Genomic DNA, 26857 nt, shown 5'->3' on the forward strand with positions numbered 1-26857 from the left:
TAAAACAAGTAAAAAAACAAAGGAAAGCCGCTCTAAATGGAAAAAACGAGATGCTCACATCTGTAGTCCGATTTTATGCATTACATATGTAAAAAAAAAAAAAAAAAAAAAAAAAAAAAAAAAGCCCATTTAATATATTCTTTTTAAGAGAGATGGAAAATATCTTTTACAAATTATAAATATTCTAACTGAGCTTGCATAAAACAGCTAAAAAAAAACGAAGTATAAAAACAGAGGAAAATTACATACTCTTTTTTGTGGATTTCGAGCAGTGTATTTTCTACTGCGCAAAAAGAAGCAACTGGGAAAAAGTATGGATGGGTGAAGGATCAATGTATATGTAAATGGTGAAATATTGCATCATGTGTAAGACAAATTATAAAGAAAAATAATTTTTTAAATGAAAGAAATGAGGCCGTAAAATTTTAACATAATGAGGCATTACGTTATAAAACGTGATTTAACACAGTTTGCTGCATAACACTTAAGGACCGAATGCTAGGTACCAAAAAATGATGAAAATATGAATAAAAAAAAAAAAAATAAAATAAAATAAAGATTATTCAAAAGTTCCTTCATAAAAAGGAAAAATGATGAACACAACGGCAGATTTTTTGCAATTGGGGGAAAAAGCAATTAAAAGCTTGTGAGCATTTTCAGTACACTTTTTTTTAATTTAAAAAAAAAAAAAAAGTGTGCATACATGTACTTATGTACCCTTCGAATTTAAAACCAATATAAGGACAAAAAGTTCGCACAAAAATAGGTCTTCAAGAACTTGTTTTTTCCCCATAAACCAGTTACGTATAAGACAAACAAGAAGCAAATGAGCATGTTCTAATAAAAAACAAGAAAAAACATTTCTGTAGACTTAAAATCTTACTATAGATGTTGGATTTTTATGCGTGTATATAAAATCGTTGTATCGTGAAGTATGTACACATGCATACGTATAATCATGCACATATACATTTGTATGTATGCGTCTTTTCGAAACAACACACTTGTTTAATTATCTTAATTTTCGAAATATAAGAAAAAAGAAAAAAAAACAAAAGTATGGGAAATTGAGAAGTTGCGAAATTGTGAAGTTGCGAAATTGTGAAGTTGCGAAATTGAGAAGCTGAGATTTGAGACTTTTTATGAACATTACAAGAAAAAGTAACAAGCAGCTTTAAAGGTTCTCATAAAATAATTAAATCAGGGTAATTTTGTTCATCCTTTTAAATAAATATTATGCTTTTTTCCATGGCCTCTATTTTTTTTTTTTTTTTTTGTTCAAATATTCAAAATGGTTTTATTAACAAAAAAAAAAAAAAAAGTGACATTTTTGAAATGAAAAAATATGTTACAAAAAATTATTAAAAAGAAAAATTCTTCTTACAAGTCTTATGTCATTTAAAATTTCCGTTTTGGACAAGTATTAAAGAAGTAAAAAAATTAACTACAATCCAAATCATTAACACATGCTTATTTTTTATATTCTTTTAAGAAAACACAAAAACAAATCGTGTTACGCATAAAAAACGATGTAATAAGAAAAAAAAAAAAAAAAAAAAAAAAAAAAAACATCTTAAAATGGGCACACCAAAAGTGCCAAACTAAACTACATAAAATCATAAAGAGTCACAAGTAACACCTATTCCGCTAAAAAAAATAATGAAAAAATAACGTGCATTTTCTTAAAGACATATAACATGTAAGCAGCAAAAATTGTAAATGTGGTTTGTATCCATTAGAAAATAAAAAAATATTAACTTTTTTAGTCACCACATAATGTTTATTTATTTTTAAAAAAGGTTATCTTGAGACGTGCAAAAGGTGTATAACATACAGGTGTACATGTGAAAGTACACTTTTACGTCTGTAATTGTATGTTCAGCATAATCATCTCTATGCACATATATATATATATATATGTATATACATACACCAAAGGGACATTTCCGGATTCACTTGTACCCTAGGGTGAAGCATGCCTAGGGATTCTAGTCCTTCGAACAGAGCAAAGACGTGCCACGCAATTTCCATATAGATGGGTCAATGTCCGTTTTCAGGTGAATGCGGAAAACGAAATATTTGTCTGTCCTCACATTATATTTATATACGGGGCAATTGTAAAACATGTGCTTGTTATTTTCAATAAATTTTACCTTTTTGTCTTTGTTGGACACAACAGTAATGTGGATAACGGGCATATTTTCGCACAGTATTTTTGGAGAACTTTCTTCCAATTTTCCTTCTTGCCAGTTCCATTTGGACCCTTCAATAAATAAGCCATGAATGTGAAACCCATGCTCTGGTACTTCCTTAATTTTCTCAATATCATGGTTTTTGATATCAGCATATAATACTACTTCATCAAGGGAAATTTGATCCTTTTTATTTAAACGTGTAATTTCTTGTTTCATACTAGTTAAGAATCCTTGAGGATTAAAAAATCCAGGTAGCCAATAAGATTTCAATTTTCCATTTTGAATATAATTCATAATTTGTTCATATCTTAAATTAAGAATATTTAGCCATTGATTTAAGTTGTGACATACCCATGATATTTCTGTCTCACTAGCATCATAAATCCATTTTTTGGGTACCGATTGAGAATAAATATATTTTGTATCATTTTGCAAATCTGCAGTCATTATTTTAGAACCATCTATTGCACTAATAATATCATTTAAATTAGTTTTAACCAAATCGATTACATTTTTAATTCTTTCTATTTCTTGTAAGAAAAAAACTTGTAATGGAGAAAAATTATATTGCACGTTTTTTTCACCTTCATTGTTATTATCCCAATACGTTACTCCCAAACTATCAAAAACGTCATTCTCTTTTGTCACCAAAAGAGCATTCTTATTTTTGCAATCAGATGGACTCAAGTATTTACCTACATTAACTGTATGACTAAGTGGATTGTTTAACATTGCACTTCTTTGTAGCATATTTTCATTCATATCTGAATTTTCTTTATTTTTACTTTTATGAGAACTACTTTCTAAATTTGCAAAATTTTTAGTAGTTGCATTCAAATTTATTGTTACATTTAATGGTTGATTCGTCTGAATGGTTAGCTGCTGATTTTTGTTTTTTCTATATATAATTTTTTTTATTTCTTCTAAATTTATTTCGGCAGGTAACGTTAGTAGTATTCCTGCAGCAATTTCCTTCACAACCGTTTCCATACTCTTTTCCTCTCCTTGATCCACGTCCCTTGGCTGTATTTCTAATATAGAATTTAAAACTTGTCTTGATTCATTAACACGATAAGTTATTTCTGCATTATTGTGTAGGTCTAACACAGAAGGGGTATCAATATTTGGTAGCTTTTCGATAAAACTTTGAAGGTTTGTAATTTCGTAAAATTTTGGCATATTATGAAAATTTTCTGAGCCCGTTTCAGCTTTCATTTTGAATAAATCTTCATTAAAGTAATGTTGCACATAGGTTAATAATAATTCCCTATCCAAGTCATCTGTTACTTTCCCTCCATACTGCACTTCTGCTAGCATATAATGAATAGATTCCCAATCGATTGGTCTATTAACTAACAAGGTAGAGTACAGATGTTTTTCAATAAAGAGGAAGGAGGCAAATAAGTCTGTTATACTAAATTCGTAAGGAACACACCAACCTAGGGGGCCAAACTTCTTTCTTTCGCATAAAACACAATGAAGATAGGATAAGGAATATATAATTTTTCTATACTTTTCGTCATCTATTTTTTCTAATATATCTTCCTTTACTATATCTTTATATATTTTCCTCATGTTGTTTTTTATACCTCTACTTAATGATGTAGATATTTTAATACTTCCATGAAGGATACATATAGGAAATTCACCATCTGGCTCTAACGTTAAAAATAATCGGAAATCTTCTTCAATTTCATTTAATTTTTTTAACATGTTGTAAACTTCAATTATGAAAGTTTTGTTCAAATGGCAGTTCTGTAATATTAACCAACTTCCACTTATCAGGGCATTTTTTAACTTCTCTTTTGCTATAATTTCTTGTCCTTCTCCCATAGAAATTTTATCAGTAGGATATTTCTTATACTTTTTCGCAAAATCATCAATCATGTTTGTTGGATCACTAGCCAAGGATAACAAAAATAAAAATGGCTTCCTATTACTAGATTCGGCAAATATATTTTCTAACGTTTCATGTTTTATTGTGTCACTATTTCTATTTAATACTTCGTCTACAAATTTATTTGCACATAATATGGTCCTGTCTTCTCTTAAGCATCGAATAAGACATAATTTAATAAATGAACTTATTTTGCTATTTGCGTCTAGCCTTTCGTTATAGTAAGGAATATTTTTATTTTCTATATCTAACACATCATAATAATTCTTCCATACAGTATCATTTAACTGTACAACATTTAAGATATCATAAAAGAAGCGATTATTTTTATCATTTCCAAATGAATGATTTGATAAAGAAATAATATTTTTATATAACTTTTCATTCTTAAATAGCCATTTAGTTGAGCTTATTTTGTTTTTTCCTCCTTTCCTATGTATATCTATTTTGTTCTTATTCGCACAATTGTCTGTGTTTAGATTACTTACGTTATTGTCATTACTACTGTTAGTAGTGGCTACACTACTGCTAGCTCCTACACCACTATTTTCATTTGTATTTTTATCATTGCTATCTTTTTCGTTCCCTTTACTATTATCATTTTTGTTTAAATAAGAACCCATAGTATTATTAATAGTGTTATTCATCACAGCATTAGTAGCATTTTCTATCTTTTTTCCTTTTCCTCCGCCTGCGTTTTCATTTAGCAAATTGTTGCTAAGTAATTCACTGCTTATATCATTCGAAGGGTTGTAATGTGAAAGTGGGTTCAAGAAAAAGCTGATGTCTTTATTACTTATTATGTTATCGTATAGAAGTATTTTTAAAGATATTAACAATTTGAAGATAATTTTGTGCTGATCAAAGAGGCATCTTTCCATATAGCTAATAATCAAGTTTGTTAATGTAGACAAGATAGATTCAACTCTCTTCTTAATGTGTTGCCCTTTTTCTGCTCTCTTTATAGATAAATCAAATTGTTCAAGAAATTGATGTAATGATGTGTTATATATATAGTTAACATTTGTAATATCTACAATACAAAAATATAGTATACTTCCTCTCAATGCTACACTCCTATATTGTTCTCTCTTCTCATTAATTTCTTTTTTCTTTTCATTGCTATCCTTTAATTTCGTTTCTAACTCTTTTGATAACAATTTGGTATTGTTCAAAACTTCTATTAATTCTTCATCTTCAATCAGATTAGAGCTACTTGTGTTCAGTTTGTATAGTAACTGCTTATCAAGATCTTGCAACGATTTCGTATTATCCTTAAGTTCTATCATAATATTTTTTAATGATATCTCCAAATGCTTCTGTTCTTCTGTTAGTACTCTACCTAACAATTGATCTTCTAACCCCTTAACAGTAACAGTAAAATCAATGACACAACATTTAGCATATATTTCTGGACTGTAATTAGGATTAGGTAAATTCGTAGTCATAAACAAATTAAAATTTTCATCAAAATTGATTAAATTATTTTCTATTAGTATGTAGTTTTTCCTTCCCTTTTTAATTATTTGTTTTTCTAAAACAGAATCTAATATAGGATCGATATATTCTTCCACATTTTCGATAAGTAGTGCTTTTCCTTCACTTAAACAGAACTCCAAACTATCCTTAAATTTGCTACTACTAAATGTAGTAACGCATCTCTGATTTGACAAATCGTTCTGGAATTCCTTGTTCTTTATCCAATTACTAGCTTGACATTGAGGATCGATAAGCAGAACGTACTTGTTACTATTTTCACTAATGAGGGCATTCTCTATACTTAGTCTATCATTAGGCAATTTCTGAACACTCCAATCGCATATTTTGGTATCATCTGAAGATAGCACGTATTTTATTACATCTATATTATCTGACACTGGAATATTTTTTACATTTTTCGTATAATGATAAAAAACTTCATTCATTAGGAAATTTCTAAATTCCGTGTTAAACATACCACAATACGAAATGAAGGAAGAACATATAAAAACATCTCCAACGACTTTTTTTTTTATATTGGAAAAGTTGTCAGAATCTTCTGTCCATCTTGATTTTTCACTAGCTAATCCGTTAATTAATTTGTTGGCTTGTTCAATTCTTTGTTTCGTTTTTAAAGCTGTTTCTTCTAATGTTTTTTTTTTTTTAAACATATTTTCAATATCTAATTTGAGATTGTCAACAAAGAGCTGTGCTTTTAATAATGAATCTTCTGCTTCTGCTAGCTGTTTTAGAGCGTCTTCTAATCTTCCTGTTTGTATTTTTAGGTAACTCATTTTGGGTTTAACAATCTTTGAAGCTTGATTATACATTGCCATAGCACCTACCCATTTACACAACCCCTCTGCAGCAACGGACGCTTTCTTCGCAATTTGTGTTTTGAAAAAAGGAGATTCAATATAAGGTTTTAATAATTCAATAGTTTCTTCATTAATATTGTCCTTTTCATTTTTAGAAAAATCAAACAGAAGATTTAAAAATCGAATATCTGCCATTAATGGTTTCGCATATTCGTCAAAAGAATCTTGGATAAATTCCAAATGTTGTTTATTAACATATTTTACACTAATTTTGGGTTCCTTTAATTTTCCTTGCAATAGTATTAAAACACCATCAAAAACAATTCTAATAATATCAGATGGGGTTTTCATACTTTTTAATTCAGTTATATCTTTTGCAGTAATACTTTTAATAGCTTCTTCTGCTTCGTGTAAATATGGCAATGCAGCTTTAAGGTCTTTATCTGCTTCTTCTTGCTCTTTTAAAATTATGTCCTTTTCTTTTATACATTTGTCTCTAAACTTGGAAACTTCAATGCTTTGCTTCTCTGCCTTTAGAGATTCTTTTTTTACCTTTTCTAGAAGTATATTGGTTTGTTCATCAGATTCTTTTAATTTTTCTTCCTCAGTTGTTAGATTTTCTCTCATTTTCTGTACGTCCATAGCTGCCTCGTTCAATTTTTTTAAGCCTATATCTACACTTTCTTTCAAAAATTGAATCTCTTCATACTTTTTCACATACATTTGCTTGTATAAATCAATAAAAGATAAATATGACTTTGGTGTTACATAAGTGTTTCTTCTCATTCTTTCGCGATAGGTTTCACATGTATCTGACACCTTTTTATGAACAATAGCAAATAAATTAAAAAAATCGTCTCTTAATTTTTCTTCAATATCAATATTAAAATTGTTCAAGTAAGCTGTGGAAACATTCACAAGCGCTTCTAATGGCCATTTTAAAAACCAGTTTATAGTCACACAATTATATATACATGGAAATTGCTGATATCGTAGGGCAAATTCTTTATGAATAGGGGAAAAGCACAAAAAAATATGAAGATTGTTTCTAAAATTGTCTAATAAATAATCAAAAATAACATTAGATGATACATTAAAATCGTTAACAACTTTTTCGTCTTTTTTTTTTCTAGTATCCTTTTCATTACTCATGTAATCACTGTCATTATTTGCACTACTAGTTGATGACGTATCACTTCTAATTTGAGAATCTTTGGAATCATTTTCCATATCATCTAAATTACAATCATTTTTTCGCTTTTTTTTTTTTTTCCCTCCTCCACCTCTCATTTTTGATGATTGATTAAATTTATTCATTTCCTTCAAGTAAGACTCTTTCATTTCAGCACAGATTGCTTCTTTTTCGTCCTTAATAAAAAGCCCATATACCAATCCAGTAGATAAAATCGAATTTATATGTTCCAGTATAAAGTCGTTCTTTTCTATATCACTATCACTTAACAAAAAGGTTGTCTTCTTATTCATTTGACCAGCCGATATATATAAACTTTTTAGATCTTCAAAAAATAAATTTTTCGTATACGTTTTCGTTATATTTAATTGAAACAATACTTGTTCACTTATGAAAACACTAAGTTTTGTTAATGATCTTTTTCCAGAACCTCCAACACCTACTAACATGCTGGACCCTTTAGGTGTTTCCATAACTCTATTTATAATAATCAAATGTTTTAATGAATCATCAAAAAATACTAAATCTAATTTTTTTACATTATTTAAATTGTATTCCTTCATATATTCATAAGCAATATATCTCAATCTTTCAAAATCTACAACAATTTTGTAATCCTTTTTCATCCAAGAGAAGGAAAAAAGGTTGATATTTTCTCCATCTTTTTCTTCTGTACCTTTTTCTACGTTGTGATTATTCTTACCAGAAGTGGTGGTACTTCCTCTTTGTAGCTTATTTGTTTCTAATGGATTGAAATCCTTATTGTTATTCACGTCTCTTATCTTATCCCAATTTGTATTGTTAGATGGGTTACTGCCTATTATATCTTTGTCAAGTGATTGATCACCAGTGCTTCTGTTCGTAGGAGTTCCTATGACATTAATGCCAATACAGCCATTATCGATACTGTCTATTTTACTCTTTTTCGTCTGATCCACAGTTTCTATGAGATCATTTTCTATCATATATTCAATTTGCTCTTTTTCAGACACGTAAAAGTAGCTAAAGTAAACGCTTTTATCAGCTATGCCTTTGTAACATGGGTAGTACAGATTAAATATTTGCTTCAGTTGATCTAGGGAAAATTGTTTGTCTTCCATTCGAGATAATTTATCGATTAATACTCGTTCACACTCATGTTTCCATAAACATAAGAAATTGTGTAAGTTGTTATCTATAGTTTCAAATGGACAAAGCAGCATGGAATAAAATATTTTTGCCAGATCTCTTGTTGTGTATAAATAATGAAAACGAGAAGGAACAGGTAGGAGGTGTTTTTTCAATCTACCAAACAAATTAATTGTACATAAAATTATTTTATCGATGTTATCTATAATTTCATCGGAAAATTTTCTTTTTTTATTAAATTTTGTTCTCAAAACTGTTCCGTATATTGTATTTATGGAGTTCAAGTTATAGGGAGGAATATTCACACTAAACCACTTCGATTTTAATCTTTTTGGTATGTCGTTATTACCACAACCTGGATGATTAATGCATCCTATATATTCCAAATCAATTATTTTTTTAAAATTTCCCCTTTTATCTTTATCTAAAAAGTAGAACCCCTGAAATTCGATAAGTTGTCTTAACAGCTCTAATGTGCTTTGATCTCCCCATTCATTAATTTTAGGCATAGACATATCATCAATAAAGATAATAGATTTAGTGTTGCCAATTGGACCATATGTTTTTCCAGTTTTTCTCTCCAGTTCTGATTCAATAAATAACTGAAACTTCTCTGGAGTTGTAACACTTGAAAAATTAAATCTCTTTGTGTTTTTGTCCTGCTTAGATGAATAAAGCAAAGCTATAGATGTTTTAGCTGAACCCGTGGAACCCAACAGTAGAGTACTTTTATATGTGTGGAAATTGTAACACTTAATAGGTATATTAGATATTAATTTTATTATATGTTCCACTTTATTAGTTTCAATAGTTGGTATCAATATAGACGAAATGGAATTCATATTTTTTGGCATTTTAAATGGGGATACATTCCATTTGGTTAACTTTCTCAGCTTCATATCGAAGTAGTAATCATAAATTAGGCATGTTTCCTTTTCAAATTCGTCTTCTGCATCATCACTACCATTTCCTGATTGGGTGCGTTCACAGATTTCCATTTTGGGGTTCGCATCTTCCTTACCGGTCACGCGATTATTATTATAAGCAAAAGCAGAAGCAGTAGAAGCAGCAGAGGCACCTGTATTAGTGCTAGTAGTCGTAGGAGTAGTCATACTAGTATTCTGATTCGAATTTCCTCCATCTTTCAAAATGTGTTTCACCATTGGCACATTTTTTACCAAAAAGTTGTGTACTTTCAACCTGTCTTTATATTCTAGCAAACCACATAATCCCCATAATATGGAATATAACATTATTTCTTCGCATTCTTCTGCTTTTACTTGTTCATATCTTGTTCCTGACGTTATGTTTAGGTTCTTCATGGGGTCCATTTTGTCATCGTCGTCTTCTTCACTGGGTTCGTTTGCATCACATCCTCCATTTGCATGGGTTCCATTCACTTCTTCATTTTTCCCGCACTCTTCGTTCCTTTTCTTTTCCTTTCCTGAAAAATCCTGTTTAGCATTTACTACATTTAATAATTGTCCTTTGGAATTTTCATTTGGCACTCTTCCCTTTGCTTCGTTCATTTTTGTGGAAGATTTGTTATTATCGCTAGTGATGGCTACTTGTTCTTTCCCTTTCATCGATTCTATTTCCTTCGCTTTTTTACTCTTTACAGATAAGGAGTAAACGACATTACTACTAGCTTTTTCAGCATGGGTAACATTATCAGATTCGTCACCAGAGTGCTTCTTCACGACCTTATCATTGTTATGTAGTAACTCCTTTTCATTAGAGTTACAAAAAAATATCTTATTCAAATCTTCCTCATTGTATATAAAATTATTTATCGCATTCACATACTGAATCAGGTGAGTATTGAGCAAATTGATGGTCTGTGAAATTAAAATGGAGTCAGTAACTTCCATAACGAATTTACAATTCTCCTTCACAAAGTTTAAAATTTGAATTCTATCTAAATAAAATATGAAAAGTTTGTTAAAAATTTGGAACAAAGTAGTTCCATAAGTATTCACATCCTTCAATTTCTGTAACCAGCTGTATATAAATGGCTTATATCCCAAATCACTGTCAGATATGTAAACAATTCCAGCTCTACTAACAGTAGCAGGAGAAGCATTATTTAAATTTTCTACTTCAAAAGCTATTTTCGTATTATCAGTCATAGGAATTCTGTCATTATTAGCTAATGTTAATATTTTATTATCATCCAAAACTGTGTTTAAATTTTCTATCCATATAGCATCAACAGGACCATCACACACAATCCAAGTATTATATTTCAAATTATTATTATTATATTTTTCCCATATATTTGCAAAAATACCAGGAGTCCATTCTTCACTTAAATTGTCCTTCACACCATACATATGTTCAGAAGTTATAGCTTTCGGATTTAACGTAATAATTTTTGTAACATTTCCTATATTTGTCAATGCTGATGTTAATATGTTTAAAATTTCTGTCTTTCCTGTGAGAGTGTTACCTACTAACATAAACCCATGGCGAACTAATGATGTTTCATACAGTTGTAATATTTTTAAAATCCATTTACTTTTTGCACATAGCTTTTTCTTTTTTATTATTTGTTCTACATTTTCTTCTATAAGTTGATAACTCTTCTTTGTAATATTATGATATTTAGGAAATACATCATTCAACAGAGATAAAAACAAAAGAACATCATCATGAATTAGTTTGGATAAATTCATGTCTCTTAAAGTACGCATTAAAAGCATTTCCTCATCATTTTCATTAGCTCCAGCTGCCCTTTTTGTATCTCCAGCAGTACGTAGAACAGATAAAATATTCCTCAACCCAAAATCATAATGCTTTTGTTTTGATAATTGCTCTTCACATAAACTATAGAGAGACTTAAATTTGTTACTCAAATTGTCTATATCCATATAACCAACAGATGCTAGTTTAACCTTGATTATAATTTGTCTATCTGGTACCATCATGGAAATAAATCGAAAAAATATTTTTAAATTCTCTGGTAATAATTGCCTACCAGCATATCCTGGATTCATAGTAATAAAATAAGCCGAGGATGGATTCAAATTAATAGATTTAGAATCACCTGGAAAAAGAAATGATTTTAATGACTGCTTCTTTGCAGTTACAATGGACTCTATTTGCATAGCGACAACAGATAAAACATCTAAATTAATTCTGTTGAATTCATCAAAACAACCCCACAATCCACTCCTACACAAACCTTTAAATATTTTCGCCATATCTTTATATTTATGTTGATTAGAACAATTTGTTACAATTACATATATCCCCAGCGTTCTTCCTAAATCTTTTACAGTTTCTGTTTTTCCAGTTCCTGCTGGACCTGCTGGAGCACCACCATAACATAAACCTAATGCTTGAGCACACGTCAAATAACATCTATCAGTTAATGGAGTTATACAAAGCCTTTCCTTAATACCCAAATATTCATAAGAGTATGTAAAATCAACATCTGAAATACTAATTAGAATGATATTCTTTTCGACTTTGTAATAAATCCTTGTTTGTTTCAACCAGTCAAAATCGGTGCTTGTTTTTATTTTATATTCTTTAATTTTTGCTGAAATTTCGTTAAATAAATCTCTCTGATGTACATGTATAGTAACTAACGTTTCATATTTAGTTCTATTCAATTTGGTTCCTAAATCAGAGAGACATATATTTACCAATTCAGACATTATATAATTGATTTTCTTGTTAGTTACTTTTAATATATTTTTTTCAGAATGATATTTAAGTATACATTTTTCTATATCATTAGTCCACATCACTTGTAGACATATTAAAGCAACTTGAGCAATATTTTTATCACAAAATTCTTTTAAATTAACTGTTTTAAATAATTGAGCAGAACCAGATACTCCTATTTTACATTCTTTTTTTACAGCCTTTTGCATTTCCTTTTCTAGCAATATTAACCAATTTTCTATGTTCCCATCTATAGTTACATGGTTAACTAATTGGACTGTTTCGATATCATCCTTTTCTTTATTATTTATACAAATGATTCTTTTCTTATTCTGTGTCGTTTTTATTGTTAAGTAGTTTATAGCATCAAATAACTTTATCAATTCAGACTGAATTATGTTAATATCGGATCCTTGGGATAGTATTTTTAGTAACACTAGATTAGAAACGAAATAGAAACGAGGAAATTTACTTCTCTTTCCTTCTAAATAGGATTCTAATGATTTCTGACAACTTTCTAACCCCTTTTGCATATTTGGCAACAACTCCTTTAGCATACTACTTTGACAGCATTCAATAACGATTGATGATTCATTAGCAATATTGATTATATTAATCCAATCTTTATCAATTTGATGAAATCTCTTAGATTCGATTGGCATTTGTCTTGCTATATCTCCACTTGTAAAAACACTTTCCATAGAACACCATAGCATTTGTACTTTAATCCATCTTTCCACAATATCACTACAATCAGATAATTTATTTAACAATAATAATAATTTGCTCTTAAATGGTTTACTATATTTTGTAGAATTTATGTTATTTAATAAAATCTGACTTTCTTCTAAACTTTCTTGTATTTCTATTACTCTACTTCCAACCAGTATACATGCATAATCTCTATTCTTCCATTTACTAAACTGAAAGCATGTTTCGTTCCATATTTTATACTGTTCGTTTATTTTTTCCTCAATACTTGCTTCTTTCTCTGCGCTGTCACATATGTCCAATATGTCATCTTTCTTTTGTAATAAATTGGAATTTATTATATCTTTGATGAAGAAATGCATATTGTCTAAATCAAGCTTATTTAAATTATTCATGTACTCCTCTTCGTCTATACAAGGACCTTCGATTAACATTCCCTCATTGAATGTTTTTTCCTTTTTATTCGTTTCCTCCTTCTCTTCTTTGGTACCTTGGACATCTGTCTCATTCAGTTTCGCCGCAGTTTGACTAGCAGTTTGATCAGCAGTTTGGCTAGCAGCCTGGTCAACAGTTTGGCTAGCAGTCTCGTCAGCAGTTTGGTTAGCAGTCTCGTCAGCAGTATGGATATCATTTTGGATTGCACTCCGCTCTCCTCCATTCTCATTGCTATTAAAAGGCTTCTTCCCCTTCTTGTCCTTAAGGGTACTTTCCTTTTTTTTCTTCTCCTTCAAAATGTTTACTATTTCAATCCAGTGTCTCTTTAGAATTGTCTTTTTTTCCAGTTCCTCGACAATAGGAGCAATTTCCTTGAAGTAGAAAATCTCTTTGATTAAATTTTTGTAAATTACAATCATTTTTAAATTTTTAGGCAACTGAGAACATTTTTTTTCGAAAGACAAAATTTCATTTTTTAGCTCCTTCATTTTTATTATTCCCTCGTTCCATTTTAAGTTTTTCCATTCGTTCATTTTTTCCTTCAGTTGGACATACAAATCATAGAGTGAATAAAAATTATTTACTTCCGTTGTGCTCAAAAATAAATCAGCATGCTCTTGGTGCTTTAAACCAAATATAGATTCTCCCTTGTAATAACTATTGTATTTTTTTTTCAACATAATTATTTCTTCTTTGTATCTCTTTAACAGTTCAAAGGCACTGAGTGGATTTACATGCTCACTTTTAAAATTCATTTTTAGGAAATTTTCTCGAAATGTTTTTATATCTTCCTTAAAGTTGTATATATTATTTATTAATTCGTTTTTCATAATATTTTTTTGCTCTTGTATTTCTTCTTCTACACTCTTTGTTAAAGATATTAATTCGTTAAATTTAGCCAGAATGGTATTTTTTTTTTCCACTTCATATTTGTACAATGTGACAAATTTTTTTTTCATTAAATTTAATTTGTTGAATGTTTGCAAAAGGCTCTTGTTGTAAGATTCGTCTAATTCATATAGTTCGCTAGATGATTTTCTCTTTTCAAGATTGCTTATAAATTTTTGCTGATAATTTTCTTCTTCATCATAATGATTAGAATTTCTCATTGATTCGATATGTTTTTTTAAAAAATTGTTCATGTAAAATTCCAGTATATCTATCATTTCGTTTATTGGATTAAGCACTATATCTATGGTGGACTCGAAAACATGTATTTTTTTTATTACATTAATCACATAGTACAGTGAATCTACATCTATAATTTTCTTTTTCAACATTGTCTTGTACGTATTCATTTTTTTTATTAGCATATCACTTTTTTTCCTAACAGGTTCAATAATTTTATTTGCACATTCTAAGGCTTCATTTTCAATTATATTTATCAAGTACATTTTAAAACTTTCCAAATTAATTTTAAACACATTAAGTGAGTAATAGCTTTCTATATTGTTTATTTCTTTTTTTGTGTTTATTAATTTTTTTATATTCTCTTCTTCTTTATATATTTTTAATTCATCTTCATAATCCTCATCAGAGTCATCACTAAACCAACTTTCCTCTGTGTCATCATCTACATTGTCTATTTTACCTCCCAAACGATTATTCGTCTTTGTTTTTTCAACTTCTCCACTATTTTGAGCAAACTGCAATAAATTATTTTCTTTTTTATTTTCCACCTTGCAGTTTGTGTAATTTTCGACATCTTCAACATGGCTAGCTCCATTCTTTGGTGCTATTCCTTTACCTTCACTATTGCTGTTTTTTCCCTCTTCCTCTAACCGACTCGCTGTCTCTTTCACTACATCCTTCAATCTTTCTGATTCGAAATTTTGAATTATATATTTATACTTTTCAAATTTACTAATAAATTCGTCGACCACTCCCTGAAGAATACTTAGTTTATCATTCAATTTTACCAATTCTTTTTCGATATTTTTGTCTTCCTTAATTTTCTCATAAAAATCAAATTTATGCTTTAAGTTAGCTACACAATTTTCATCTTCCATGTGTAGATCTTCCATGACATATTTGGAAGACTCCTTTGTATTCTTTTTATTAAAATAGGAGTGATCTAACAGATCTTCGAAAATGCTCTTTGTGTTTTCTGATTTCTCTATTTTGTGATTTTTTTTTATATATAACTTACCACATTGTCTAATATCATTCTCCTTCGTCGACATGGAACTAAATTTTTGTTCTTCCCCTTTATCCTTAAAAAAAAATTGTTTCACTAAATCATCAACAGTTATCCAATTATCTATATAAATTAAATTGTTAATCGAAACGTTTATGATCTTTTTAATATTTTCCTTTATACTACTTATAGATGGGTTAATCACAATATCATGTTCATGAACTAGTAGCAGAATTTCTATTTCATTTTTTTTCTTGATTTCATTGTGTGTGCTGTCACATTCCCCAATTGACCAAGTATTAATAAGAGTCTTAATATTCTTTAGATATATTTTTTTCAATGTTGATAAAAAGATATCATAATAAAAGTTTGTTGTACTCAATATTTCCTCCTTGGTAATTTTGCTCTTTAATTTATTTTCGTACACATATTGTATATTACATAACAGGTCGAAAATGGCTATTTGGATTTTTTTAGATATAGAATTGCAAAGTACAATTTTGTTGTGAAATTTTTTTTTCTGCTTATTTATCAAGAGCTTTTCATTTTTATCTTGTAAAATTCTGTATATCACTTTAGTATTATAATTAATGTGATCATCTATAATATCGTACAAAGAATTTATTGTTTCTTCAAATTCTGTTACTTCTTTTTGCAAGTTATCTATAGAATCTTCTAGTGCGTAATTGCTCCATGTGTATTTAACAAGAAAAGGTAATAATAGTTGATCTATGTATACAAAAAATCTTTTCAGAGTAATTTCAATGTCTTTTTTTTTATTATTTTTCATTCTTTTTATCAGTATTAGGATATTATAAAGCTTATAGTAAAAGCTGTATATTTTCGATTCCTGTGTTATCATATTTTTTACTTCTTCTGGTATTTCAAATTTAAAAGACAAAAACATCTTTGCTTCTCTTATTATTCTTTTAATTCTATTATCAAAGTTCACTATCACATTCTTAGTCTTAGGATGCTTTACAAATACTGTGACATTCAAACTGTTCACACTTTTTATGAAACATAACCAATGTTTAAATAACTTGTTCTTATACTCTTCTATAAATTTGGAAATTTTTAAGTACAACTTTAAAACTTCCTTCCCGTTAGAATTTTTAAACAAAATGTTTTTTATATTTATCTCTTTCCTTTCGGCACATGCAGTGGTTAATAAGCTCCTTATGGATCCCTTTTCTACTTCATCTGCATCTACTTTTACTTCTCCATCACCTTGATTATATTTCTCTTCTCTCTTTGCATTTTCTATGTCAATCATTTCATTAGATAGAGAACTATCCTTTTTTCCCTCCTCCGTAATTTTTTTCCTTTCATGATCTTCCATCAATTTCAAAACTTGATCATTTATGCTGTAAAACAGATCTACATTGGAATTATCTACGTTCTCTTCACTCTCATCAAGCAGCTTAGTTGTAGTAATAGTACCATTAGCATTATTAATTTCTTTTCTCTGTTCATAATTTGTTTTTATTTTCATGGTAGACAAGTTATTATTCAAGTGAGGCAATTCAAAATATGAAGACACCTTATTTTTGTCAGATAAAGTTGAATTATTTTCATCTAGGAATACTTTAATGATATAATTTATTTTATACTTAATACTAAGAATCCAAAAAATATTTTTCAAATAATTTATACTTTTGTTGGAATTTAAGCTGGTTTTAGAATTTTCCAAATCGTTATTTATAGTATTTAAAATTTCTAAAAACTGGGAGATTAAAATATCATATTTTGTGCGCAAAAATTCAATCAAATAATCTCTTATAAAATGTTCTTTGAATTTAAAAAAGATAAAAAAAGAAAGCATAATGTTAGAACTATTATTTAACAAGTTAACAATGCTCTCTTGCAAATCACTTTCTAGCTCAGATATGTAAACACGTAATTCTACGAAATCTCTATCAAAATAATTGTCTGTATAATTTAGCATATCTTCTGTGTGCTTCATTTTAAACTCTTTTATGTATTTATTAAACGAAGCAGTTATGTTTTTCACACAATCAAATTTTATCCTTCTTAAGGATTTAAACTGTTTTATGCATAGAAATAAATCTACCAACTTTTTCAAGCGCCTACAAAATATTTCTATCTTACAAAATATAACTTTCGTGTTCAAATCAACAGATTTATTTTTTGAATTATTTTCTAAAAATGTTTTTATGTTTTCAAATTCTTCTTTATATTTTTCATATAATTTAAAACATAGTTCAAATTTATCTATTAAATCATCTGGATCTAATAACCATAAGTTTTGTCTACATGTCAGATGTTCTATTTTCATATGCTCATTATCTTTCATATGGGAATAATACCCTTCATCTCTTTCATTTAGTTTCTTATCCATATTTTCTTCCATGTCTTCATTTTCACGGTCCTCATCAGATACGTTACTTTGGTCATCCCACGATCTTAAACCATTTTCTCCATTCTCATTCCCATCATCCATATATCCGTTTTCCTTTTCTTCATTTTTATGTAATTTTTCGTAATCTTCTTCTTCCTGTTCATTTTCATTGTCTGAATTATTGTTAAAATTTGAACTCCCACCTCTTCTTTTACCTTCACATTTCATGTAATTTTCATCATTGTTGTGACCCCAACTGGAATCATTTGTGTGACCATCATTGTTGTTAATATCGCCAACAAAATTTTCCATATTTTTTTCAGATTTTGTGTCTCCATATTCACTTCCGATTATACTCCTTTTCTTATCTCTTCTACTATTTGTGCGTCTCCTCTTTCGCTTTTTTTTTCTTTTTGCACAAAATATTTCTTCCTTACATTTGATAACAAGCTGGTTTGTAATTTTAATAAACAAATTGTTCAACTTGCTGGGGGTATTGTAAAAACGAGCAACAAGGTATATCATCTTGATAGAGTTCAAAAGAGAAGGTATGTTATCAATTATATTTTCTACATTACATAAATAAAGGGATAGAATGAATTGCTCAATGCTTTCAAGGTATTTAATATTGTCCTTACTTTCATTAAATTCATTTTCAATTTTCGTTTCTAACTCTCTCCACTTATTTAATATATCAAATGTGTAAGTATACTTCTGTTCTTCATTATTTGCATTATTTATATTTATATTATCTATTATGTTTTTAATTTCATTGCTTCTCAATTCTTCAATGATAAATAATAAATACCTGTGTTTGTATCTCCAGTACTGTATTTCAATAAATGGCCCGACATCCACATTTGATTTTGTATATTCTTGTATTTTTTTATTCATGTCGTTAAATAAATTTTCTAAAATGTTTAAATATTTCGTCAAATGAGCAGTCTCGTTTTTTTTCTTTTGCATTTTATTTTCAGGTCCGTTCCCTGTTTTACTCTGTTGCTGTAGAGAAAGAGAAAGAGAAAGTGACGTGTCCGTTTGTTCACTTGCTTCATTTTTATCGTTAATGCCCTTTTCGCAAATCATTTCACATTGATCTTGCTTCATTTTTAATTTCACTTTTTTAATATCTTCTAAAATCAGAATAAATTCATTCAGCTCTTTTACATATGTGTCAAATTCTACACTAAATTTTTTAATTTCGTCCGTGGAAATATTTTCACGCATCATTTTATTATTTAAAAACAAAGGATAAATAACATTTCTCAGCATAATTTTTAACGTATCTAAAATATTTGCAGACAAAATACCATATAATATATTCTTTTCATCTTTCATATCACTATTTACGTGTTTATAAAAATAAACAATTTTCTGATCAAATTTTATATTTTCCTCCTTTGCTACCACCATTTTATCATTTTCTATTCCAAACAGTAGAATATCATTTTTTTCATTACACAGAAAATTGTCTACAGCTTCCTTTCTTTCATCTGTGTTCTTGTCTAGTAAGTAGCTAGCATTATATTCTGCCTTATATGCAAATTTCAGCTTATTCAAAACCCATTTATGCATACCATAGGCCTGCGAATCGCCGTTTCGCCGTTCCATCCTTTTTGGCTATTAGACATGCATATATACATATATATATATATACATACATATATACATATATTTATATTTGTATGTACATGTAAAAGTGTCTGTGTATATTAACCGCACAGAGGAAAACGCGAGGACACATCTATATTTCTGAACCTATTAAAATAACACGTACAACTTTTTCCCATACATACCTCATGCATGCAATTATCTGCATACCCTGTGCTTATGTACAATGCTATATCGCAATTATTTTCTCACACACATCTGTCTATCTTTCAGAGGATAGTGTGTTATATATGTTCAATCTTATGCACACATTTAGATTATCTTTTTTATTTTTTTCACTAAAATGTTGCCTATAGTTTAGCACTATTTTGTGTGTTTTTTTTTTTTTTTTTTTTTTTTTTTTTCTTAACACCACAATATGTTCACCTATGTGCTATGGTAAATAACGTTTATCTCCCTTTTGAAGATTACATTGCATAGAAAGTTATGTAATAACTTAAAAAAAATTCGATAAGATCAAATTATAGCCTTTTAAATCATGGTATATTTAACGTGTTACTATTTCGATAACCCTAAGCTGAGAGTCATCTACATGTATATACTTAAATATATATTTACATATGCACTTTTGTGTATGCATGCTTATACTAACATATTTGCATATACTTGCGTATATGCATATTCATACAAGTACATTTATATAAATGTATTTATATAAACATAATTATATAAGCACATTTATATACACATATTTATATATACATGTTTACATGATCACGTTTATACAAGCACATTTTACATACACATTTTCGCACACTTACACACACTGCTTAAGCGTGTCTTAGGAAAGACAAAGGTTTCGCCAATTCATACAAACGTGTACACTACCTTTCTTATACACACATACGATTTTCTTAAAGATAATGTAAATAATGCATTAAAATGCAATTGAAATATTCAATATTCATAAATGAAAAATTGACAATAATGATATTGACACATCTATTCACAAGCAGGGAAAAAAAAAAAAAAAAAAAAAAAAAAACTAAATATTACATGTAGGATTTTTAAAAACTATAAAATTAAAGCCTAATGTTAACCTCACATGAAACATGAAAGTGAGCAGAGAGTCACAAAAAAGAAATCAAGTAAAATACACATATATATCATTTTTTTATGTTTGCGGAAAGAGAGAAGTAATAGATCCAATGCACATAAATATATTCATTTTAATTTTTTTTCGTCTCCTTTTTTCGGTTCTCCACTTCTGCACTGCGATTTCATTTTAAAAGGGGGACGGAATTTTCTTTCGATTCTATTCCTTGTGCTTTATGGACTATTTTCTGCTTACATTTTTAAGTTATTCTAACACTTTCAATGGTGTTAGATATAACGGCTAGCGGATTTACAAAAATGCATGCATATATATATTCGCATAGACATGCACATGCTAAATTAACTTCTATACAGGGAGGACAAGGAGCCAAAAAAAAAAAAAAAAAAAAAAAAAAAAAAAGAAAGAATATATACATTTTACAATATATTAATGTTATAATTTCCACCTAAATTTTAGTCACTTTTTTTTACATGTATGAAAGCACATAGGTAAATACAGCATATATAATACCCCCCCCCCCCCCACTGAACAGACTAATGTAGAGAAATAAAATCCGTATCTATCGATACGTCCTCAGTATTGTTTTCACATTTCTTGTTCCGGTGTCTCTTCTTCTGGAGATATATTGGTATTAGATCCTTTATCTTCATTAGAAAATTCACCAGAAGATATTTGACCCAGAGAAGTTAATGATTCATAGGAGTCGGTTCCTTTTCTGAATTGTGAAGAAGATTTTCCTTTCATCCTTTTAAAATCTTTTCCCATTTGTCCAGTTTTTTCTTTAACATCTTGGACACTAGAAGTAACATCTGAACCTTCTTCTGCATCAAGTCCCTCATGGGAACTTGCAGAGGGGGAATGTGAAGAGATAGTTCCAACTTCTGTGGTATTATTATTAATAGGTCCTATGTATTTATACAATTCTAATTCTAATTCCTTATTCTTGTTATCCAGATTTGCACTTTCACCTTCTGGAATCATACTTAAATATTCAGTAATTTTTTTTTGTTGGTTCTTATCAATTCCTTCCAAATCTTCATCAGTTTCTTCTCCAGCAGATTCCATTGAACCAATATTTTCTGACTCAAAAAATATATCTTCCTTTCTGAAACCAATTCCATCACTTGTCGTGTCTAAATCAACTAAATCGTCTGATATGTTTTGCATTTTAGCCTTTTTCTGTGCATCTGCGCTGCTCAAAAATTGATCAAAGGAGTACAAAATCTCGAAAACTGAAAAGAGCAGAAAGCGTGGTGAGAAAAAAAAAAAATAATAAAATACAGGGAACATGTAAAACATATGCATACGTTCACACACAAGTGTACATTAGGACCTGTGTTTTTTCATAGGATATAATCTTCTAAAAAAGATGCAAATTTCCAGTGCACAAATAATGCATTCTCAGAAATATAAAAAAAGAAAAAATAAAATAAAATAAAATAAAATAAAACAAAACAAATAAAATAACACAACATGATGTCAATTTTTCTACCATTTCTCAATTTACCTTTTTCCTTATTAAATATAACTTCATCATCAAACTTAGTATATAAGGCATACATTTTTGCGTATCTAGGGCTCTTTATCAACATACTAATATTTTCTAAAATACGGTTTGCGACATTTGGATGAATCATTTTGGATCTTAAAAGTTCAAAATGTTCATTGTGATAACAGTACAATTGTTCATAGTAATAAATGTTAATGTATAGAACTGACATTATAGATATAAAATAGAGAATAAATTTTTCGGAACCCTTATTGAAATAAGATACTAAGAATTCAATGATTGCGTATTCAAAAAAAGGACTACTAGGATTTGAGGAAACTAAATTTGACAATCCTAAATATAATGATAAAAATGTCTCAGATAGATAAATATTTCTTCTATACAAAACTGCTGGTACGTGTAGAACAGCTGTACCACATGACTGTGCATATTTTATTGCATTCGCATTTTCATATAAAAAGTTTCCTTTCAATGATGTCACAGTTTTGAAAAATTTATGCAAATATAGAGATGTATATCTGGTTAGGGATAACATACTTTCCATATTTAAAAGTTGTCTTATAATATTGTATCCTTCAACATGTGTTGATAACAAAACACATTCAAGACGAAATCCTTTATGTACATCATCTAGCTGAAGCATGAATTCACCTTTTAATGTTTTACCCTTATTCTCTTTTGTTAAAACATATTTTTCAATAATTTTACAAATTTTTTCTGCTGCAACACCCTTAGCAACTTCTACCTCCAGATCTAGGTTAAGGCTCTTTTTCACATTCTTGCACTCAACTGAATAGGAGCAAAAGGGGGAAAAAAAAAAAAAAAAAGGAGAAAAGTTTTGTCACTCTATTGCACAAACAACATATTCATATTTCTCATAAGGAGTATAAACTCACAATCATATGAACAATAGTATTACAAAAAAAGGGGTAAAAAAAAAAAAAATATATATATCTAAAAAAACAGATACACATTTCTTCTGTGCTTACTATCACTAGTATCACGTTTAAAGCTAAAATCGCTGATGTTGTGACTTAATTCTTTAACTAAAAAACAGGAATGAGAAAAAAAAAATAAAGTGAATATATAAATAGAATATCAGAAATGGGAGTAGAAATAGTGAAGAATTTTTATTTTTGTAACCATATGAAATTATCAAAAAAAAAAAAAAAAAAAACATCCTAACGAACAACGCAAACAGTGGAAAATATTTTTTTTTAAAAATTTTGGACGAGTGAAAACACTATTAGCATTTCTGTGTCTAAATTTTTCTACTCGTACATTTGTTACATCAAGATAACGTTCACGTATATTCATACATACACATATGTAAGCATTAAAATTTCCATTTTTTAATACCTGAAACAGGACTAATTGCCTTTCCTTGCTTCTTGAAAATCTGAAAGAACCTATGAAGCTTATCTTCGGAATGCGAAAAAAGGGAAAGTTAAATTGTATGCATGCAATTGATTAAAGAAGGATAAATTCTTTTTATTTTATTTATTTATTTATTTATTTGTTTATTTATTTTTATTTATTTATTTTTTTTTTTTAGGAAGAAAAGCAAGTATTCCCACGTATACTCTCGTATATTCATGCACATACACACACACTGGTGAAACGCATAAATTTCTGGTTAATTTTCTAACCGAAAATGCTGGAGGTGAAACTACTTAATTTGACGAGTGGCTGAGACTCCTCCACGTAATATGGATTATTTGGTATTTCATCGACAAAAGACAAAAACAATTTATTTTTGCTGCTTAATACTTTGAAAACGTCAGCGGGAACGTTTTTCTTTGGGTCCTTAATATCTCTTGGTTTGTATGTATTAAATAAAGGTACACCCCAAACAGACTGTGGCTTTACTAAATGTACATCATTCCTTTTTAGAAATTTCTTAAAATTTTCAACATAAGGCTCTTTTAAAGCATCAAAAAGAAATAGTAAATGATCACAAAATGTACCATGCTCTCTTTTCGCTATTCTTCTTTTACATAATTTTTTAATATAATTGTCAAGACATTTTAAAATATTAGGCTCAGAACCACAATCTTTATTATAATGTAACTTTAAATCATAAACGGGGCAGTTCACTAATACCTCATTTGAATCTTCCATTTCAACAATATTCATCAGTAAACTTTTTCTCTCCCCGTCTTCCATATGTGAATACACATTTTTTAAAGCAGATATTGGAGATCCAAGTGAATTTAAATATATTTTATATTCCTCTTCATTTAATTGATATGATAGAAATCCCCCTTTATCCTTTTTCTTTATATTAGTTTCTATTAAAGGTGGTAGGATACAATACTTGTGAAACTCTTTAAAGGAAAATGATGTATATTTCGCAACGGGTTCTATATTTTCAAAATTTTGAGAAAAATATAACTTCTGTTCCTTATCCAAAAATTTCATTAGTTCATATATATCTGGCTCTTCATATTTCCTTAAAAATTCGGATACCCACGATCTGTTCTTGCAAGATGAAAAGTTGTGTATCTTATTATTTTTCAAATGCTTTGGAATTTTGAATGGAACAGATAGGTAATGTTCTATAAACCAGTAGAACTGTTCGGGTTCTCCAACAAAATCTAGGAAAGACTAACAACAATGGGAAGAGAGAGAGGGAAAACACATATAAAAAAAATCGCTTGTAAACGCAATGTATATATGTACATGCACAAATATTTTACACATTTGTCAACAAGAACAAATATGTATATATAGGTATACATTGTACAAGGACAAATGTACAAAAATATATAATCCTTCTATTTCTTCAAAAACAAATTGTGCATTCATATGCATGAAAGAAATTACTCAAAAAAAAAAAAAAAATGTGCACTTTCAAAAATGAGATCAAAATTGTAAGAAGTGATAGATGCTTTTTTGCTTATATTTTATGAACACAATTAGTAGGTATGTCTTCAAATATATACATACTCGAAAAGTAAAATTTACGCTTTCGTTTTTCTTTTTTTAAATAGAATTCTGTGCAATACAGTTTATCTCGTGCAACCTATATGTGGACACTCTCATCCATATGCTCGCACAGCTATGCATTTAATATGAATAAAATTGAATAACTGGTTTAAGGATATAAGTCCTTTTTCATTTAGGGTTAAAGTTTGCAGACTTATAAAAAAATATATATGTTTCTTGATAGGATGACATATTTCTTCCATAAAGTGTATTCATATATGCACATATAATTACACTGCTGTATTTACACGGAGACACATGGAAACACCCGAAAACACAGTTAACTGCAATGATTTGAACTTTAAATATATTTTTTTCAAATGAATTGTGCTTACATTCGGATCTGGCCCATTATTCCCAATATTATAATATGCTACGAAGTTGCATTGTAAGAGGTTTTTTAATTTTTTGTGCACAAATCCACTGAAATATTCTTTCCCATGTACTACTAAAAAAAAAAAAAAAAAAAAAAATGTATATGTATGAGACCTATATAATTATCTATTATTACACATAAATATATGCAACTGTACACGTGTTAGTTGTCTCAATTTTTCCTTTATTAATGTATAAAAAATTTTATGTGTATATTACCCAGAATAGATGGAAGAGTTACCAGACAAGTTGTAAATAATGTAACAAAAAGCTTCCTTTGCATATTTCTTTTCTTTTTTTTTTTTTTTTTTAACGCATCCTTGTAAAAAAAAAATAAATATATAAGGCTAAGCACAAGTTAAAAGATAAAAACTGCAACAAACAATATGAACTTAATATAAAATCATATGATCCAAATAAAAAAATGAACCTAAACACTTACCCAGTTTAATTACTTTGCAATGTTTTCAGTTTTAAACATGCCTTAACGAAATTTGTCTAACTTTGGTTTTTCCTCTCCTTGTTTTATTTATTTATTTTTTCTTTTTTTAAATATCTTATGCGATCTGTATTTCTTTACAACTTTTTGTTCTTAAAAGGTTATCTCTTTGAAATATTAAAACATACTATTTTTCTCTTTTATACTATACTATTTTTTTGAAAAACTAAAAAAATATTTTTTTAAAAATTAAATCATTCATAGTGTAAATGAAATTTCACATTATAACTAGATATACAAAAGATAAACAATATATGCATTTATGTACATATCCATAATACATATTTAAAAAATTCGTTAAAAATGTAAATCTTTTTGCATATTGCTTTTTAAAGTGTTTCTTTTAAAAAAAAAAAAAAAAAAAAAACTAAAATCTTAAAACCTAAAAATGTAAGTGCGCTTGTTCACATTTCCTGCTACTGGATAGTTTGAATTTATTACTTTTATTTTATTTTATTTATTATTATTTTTTCTTTTTGTCTAGAAATAATAAAGGTTTTCGTGTATTCTTGCAAAAATGTGTTTATGGCACAAATGTATGGTTAAACAACTTTATTTTATGTATTTTCTTGTTTTCTGTTTAGATTATTTCATTTAACATTTTTTTTCTTTTTCCCCCTAATATTCATTCATTCAGTATGCCTATAACCCCAAGAAAATAGTTTTAAACGTTGCACATTCGCCTTTAACAATGTAATATATACAATGTGTAATGCACAATATGTACATTA

General features: G+C 28.5%; 2 protein-coding genes across 2 annotated transcripts; both read right to left on the bottom strand.

Annotated features, from left to right (window-relative positions):
• Positions 1-1988: 1988 nt before the first annotated feature.
• On the bottom strand, positions 1989-19637 carry PGO_070320 (dynein heavy chain; the record flags this gene model as incomplete). The annotated part of the gene is made up of 1 exon (XM_028686905.1): positions 1989-19637. One exon carries the CDS (start codon positions 19635-19637, stop codon positions 1989-1991), a length of 17649 nt encoding a protein of 5882 aa, XP_028542706.1.
• Positions 19638-21339: 1702 nt separating this feature from the next.
• Positions 21340-25910, bottom strand: PGO_070330 (high molecular weight rhoptry protein 3; the record flags this gene model as incomplete). The annotated part of the gene is made up of 7 exons (XM_028686906.1): positions 21340-21986; positions 22262-23053; positions 23254-23310; positions 23624-23686; positions 23914-24871; positions 25588-25697; positions 25847-25910. 7 exons carry the CDS (start codon positions 25908-25910, stop codon positions 21340-21342), a joined length of 2691 nt encoding a protein of 896 aa, XP_028542707.1.
• Between the last annotated feature and the right edge of the window lie 947 nt (positions 25911-26857).

Source organism: Plasmodium gonderi, assembly GCF_002157705.1.
Source record: "Plasmodium gonderi DNA, contig: Chr07, whole genome shotgun sequence".
Classification (NCBI taxonomy): Eukaryota; Apicomplexa; class Aconoidasida; order Haemosporida; family Plasmodiidae; genus Plasmodium; species Plasmodium gonderi.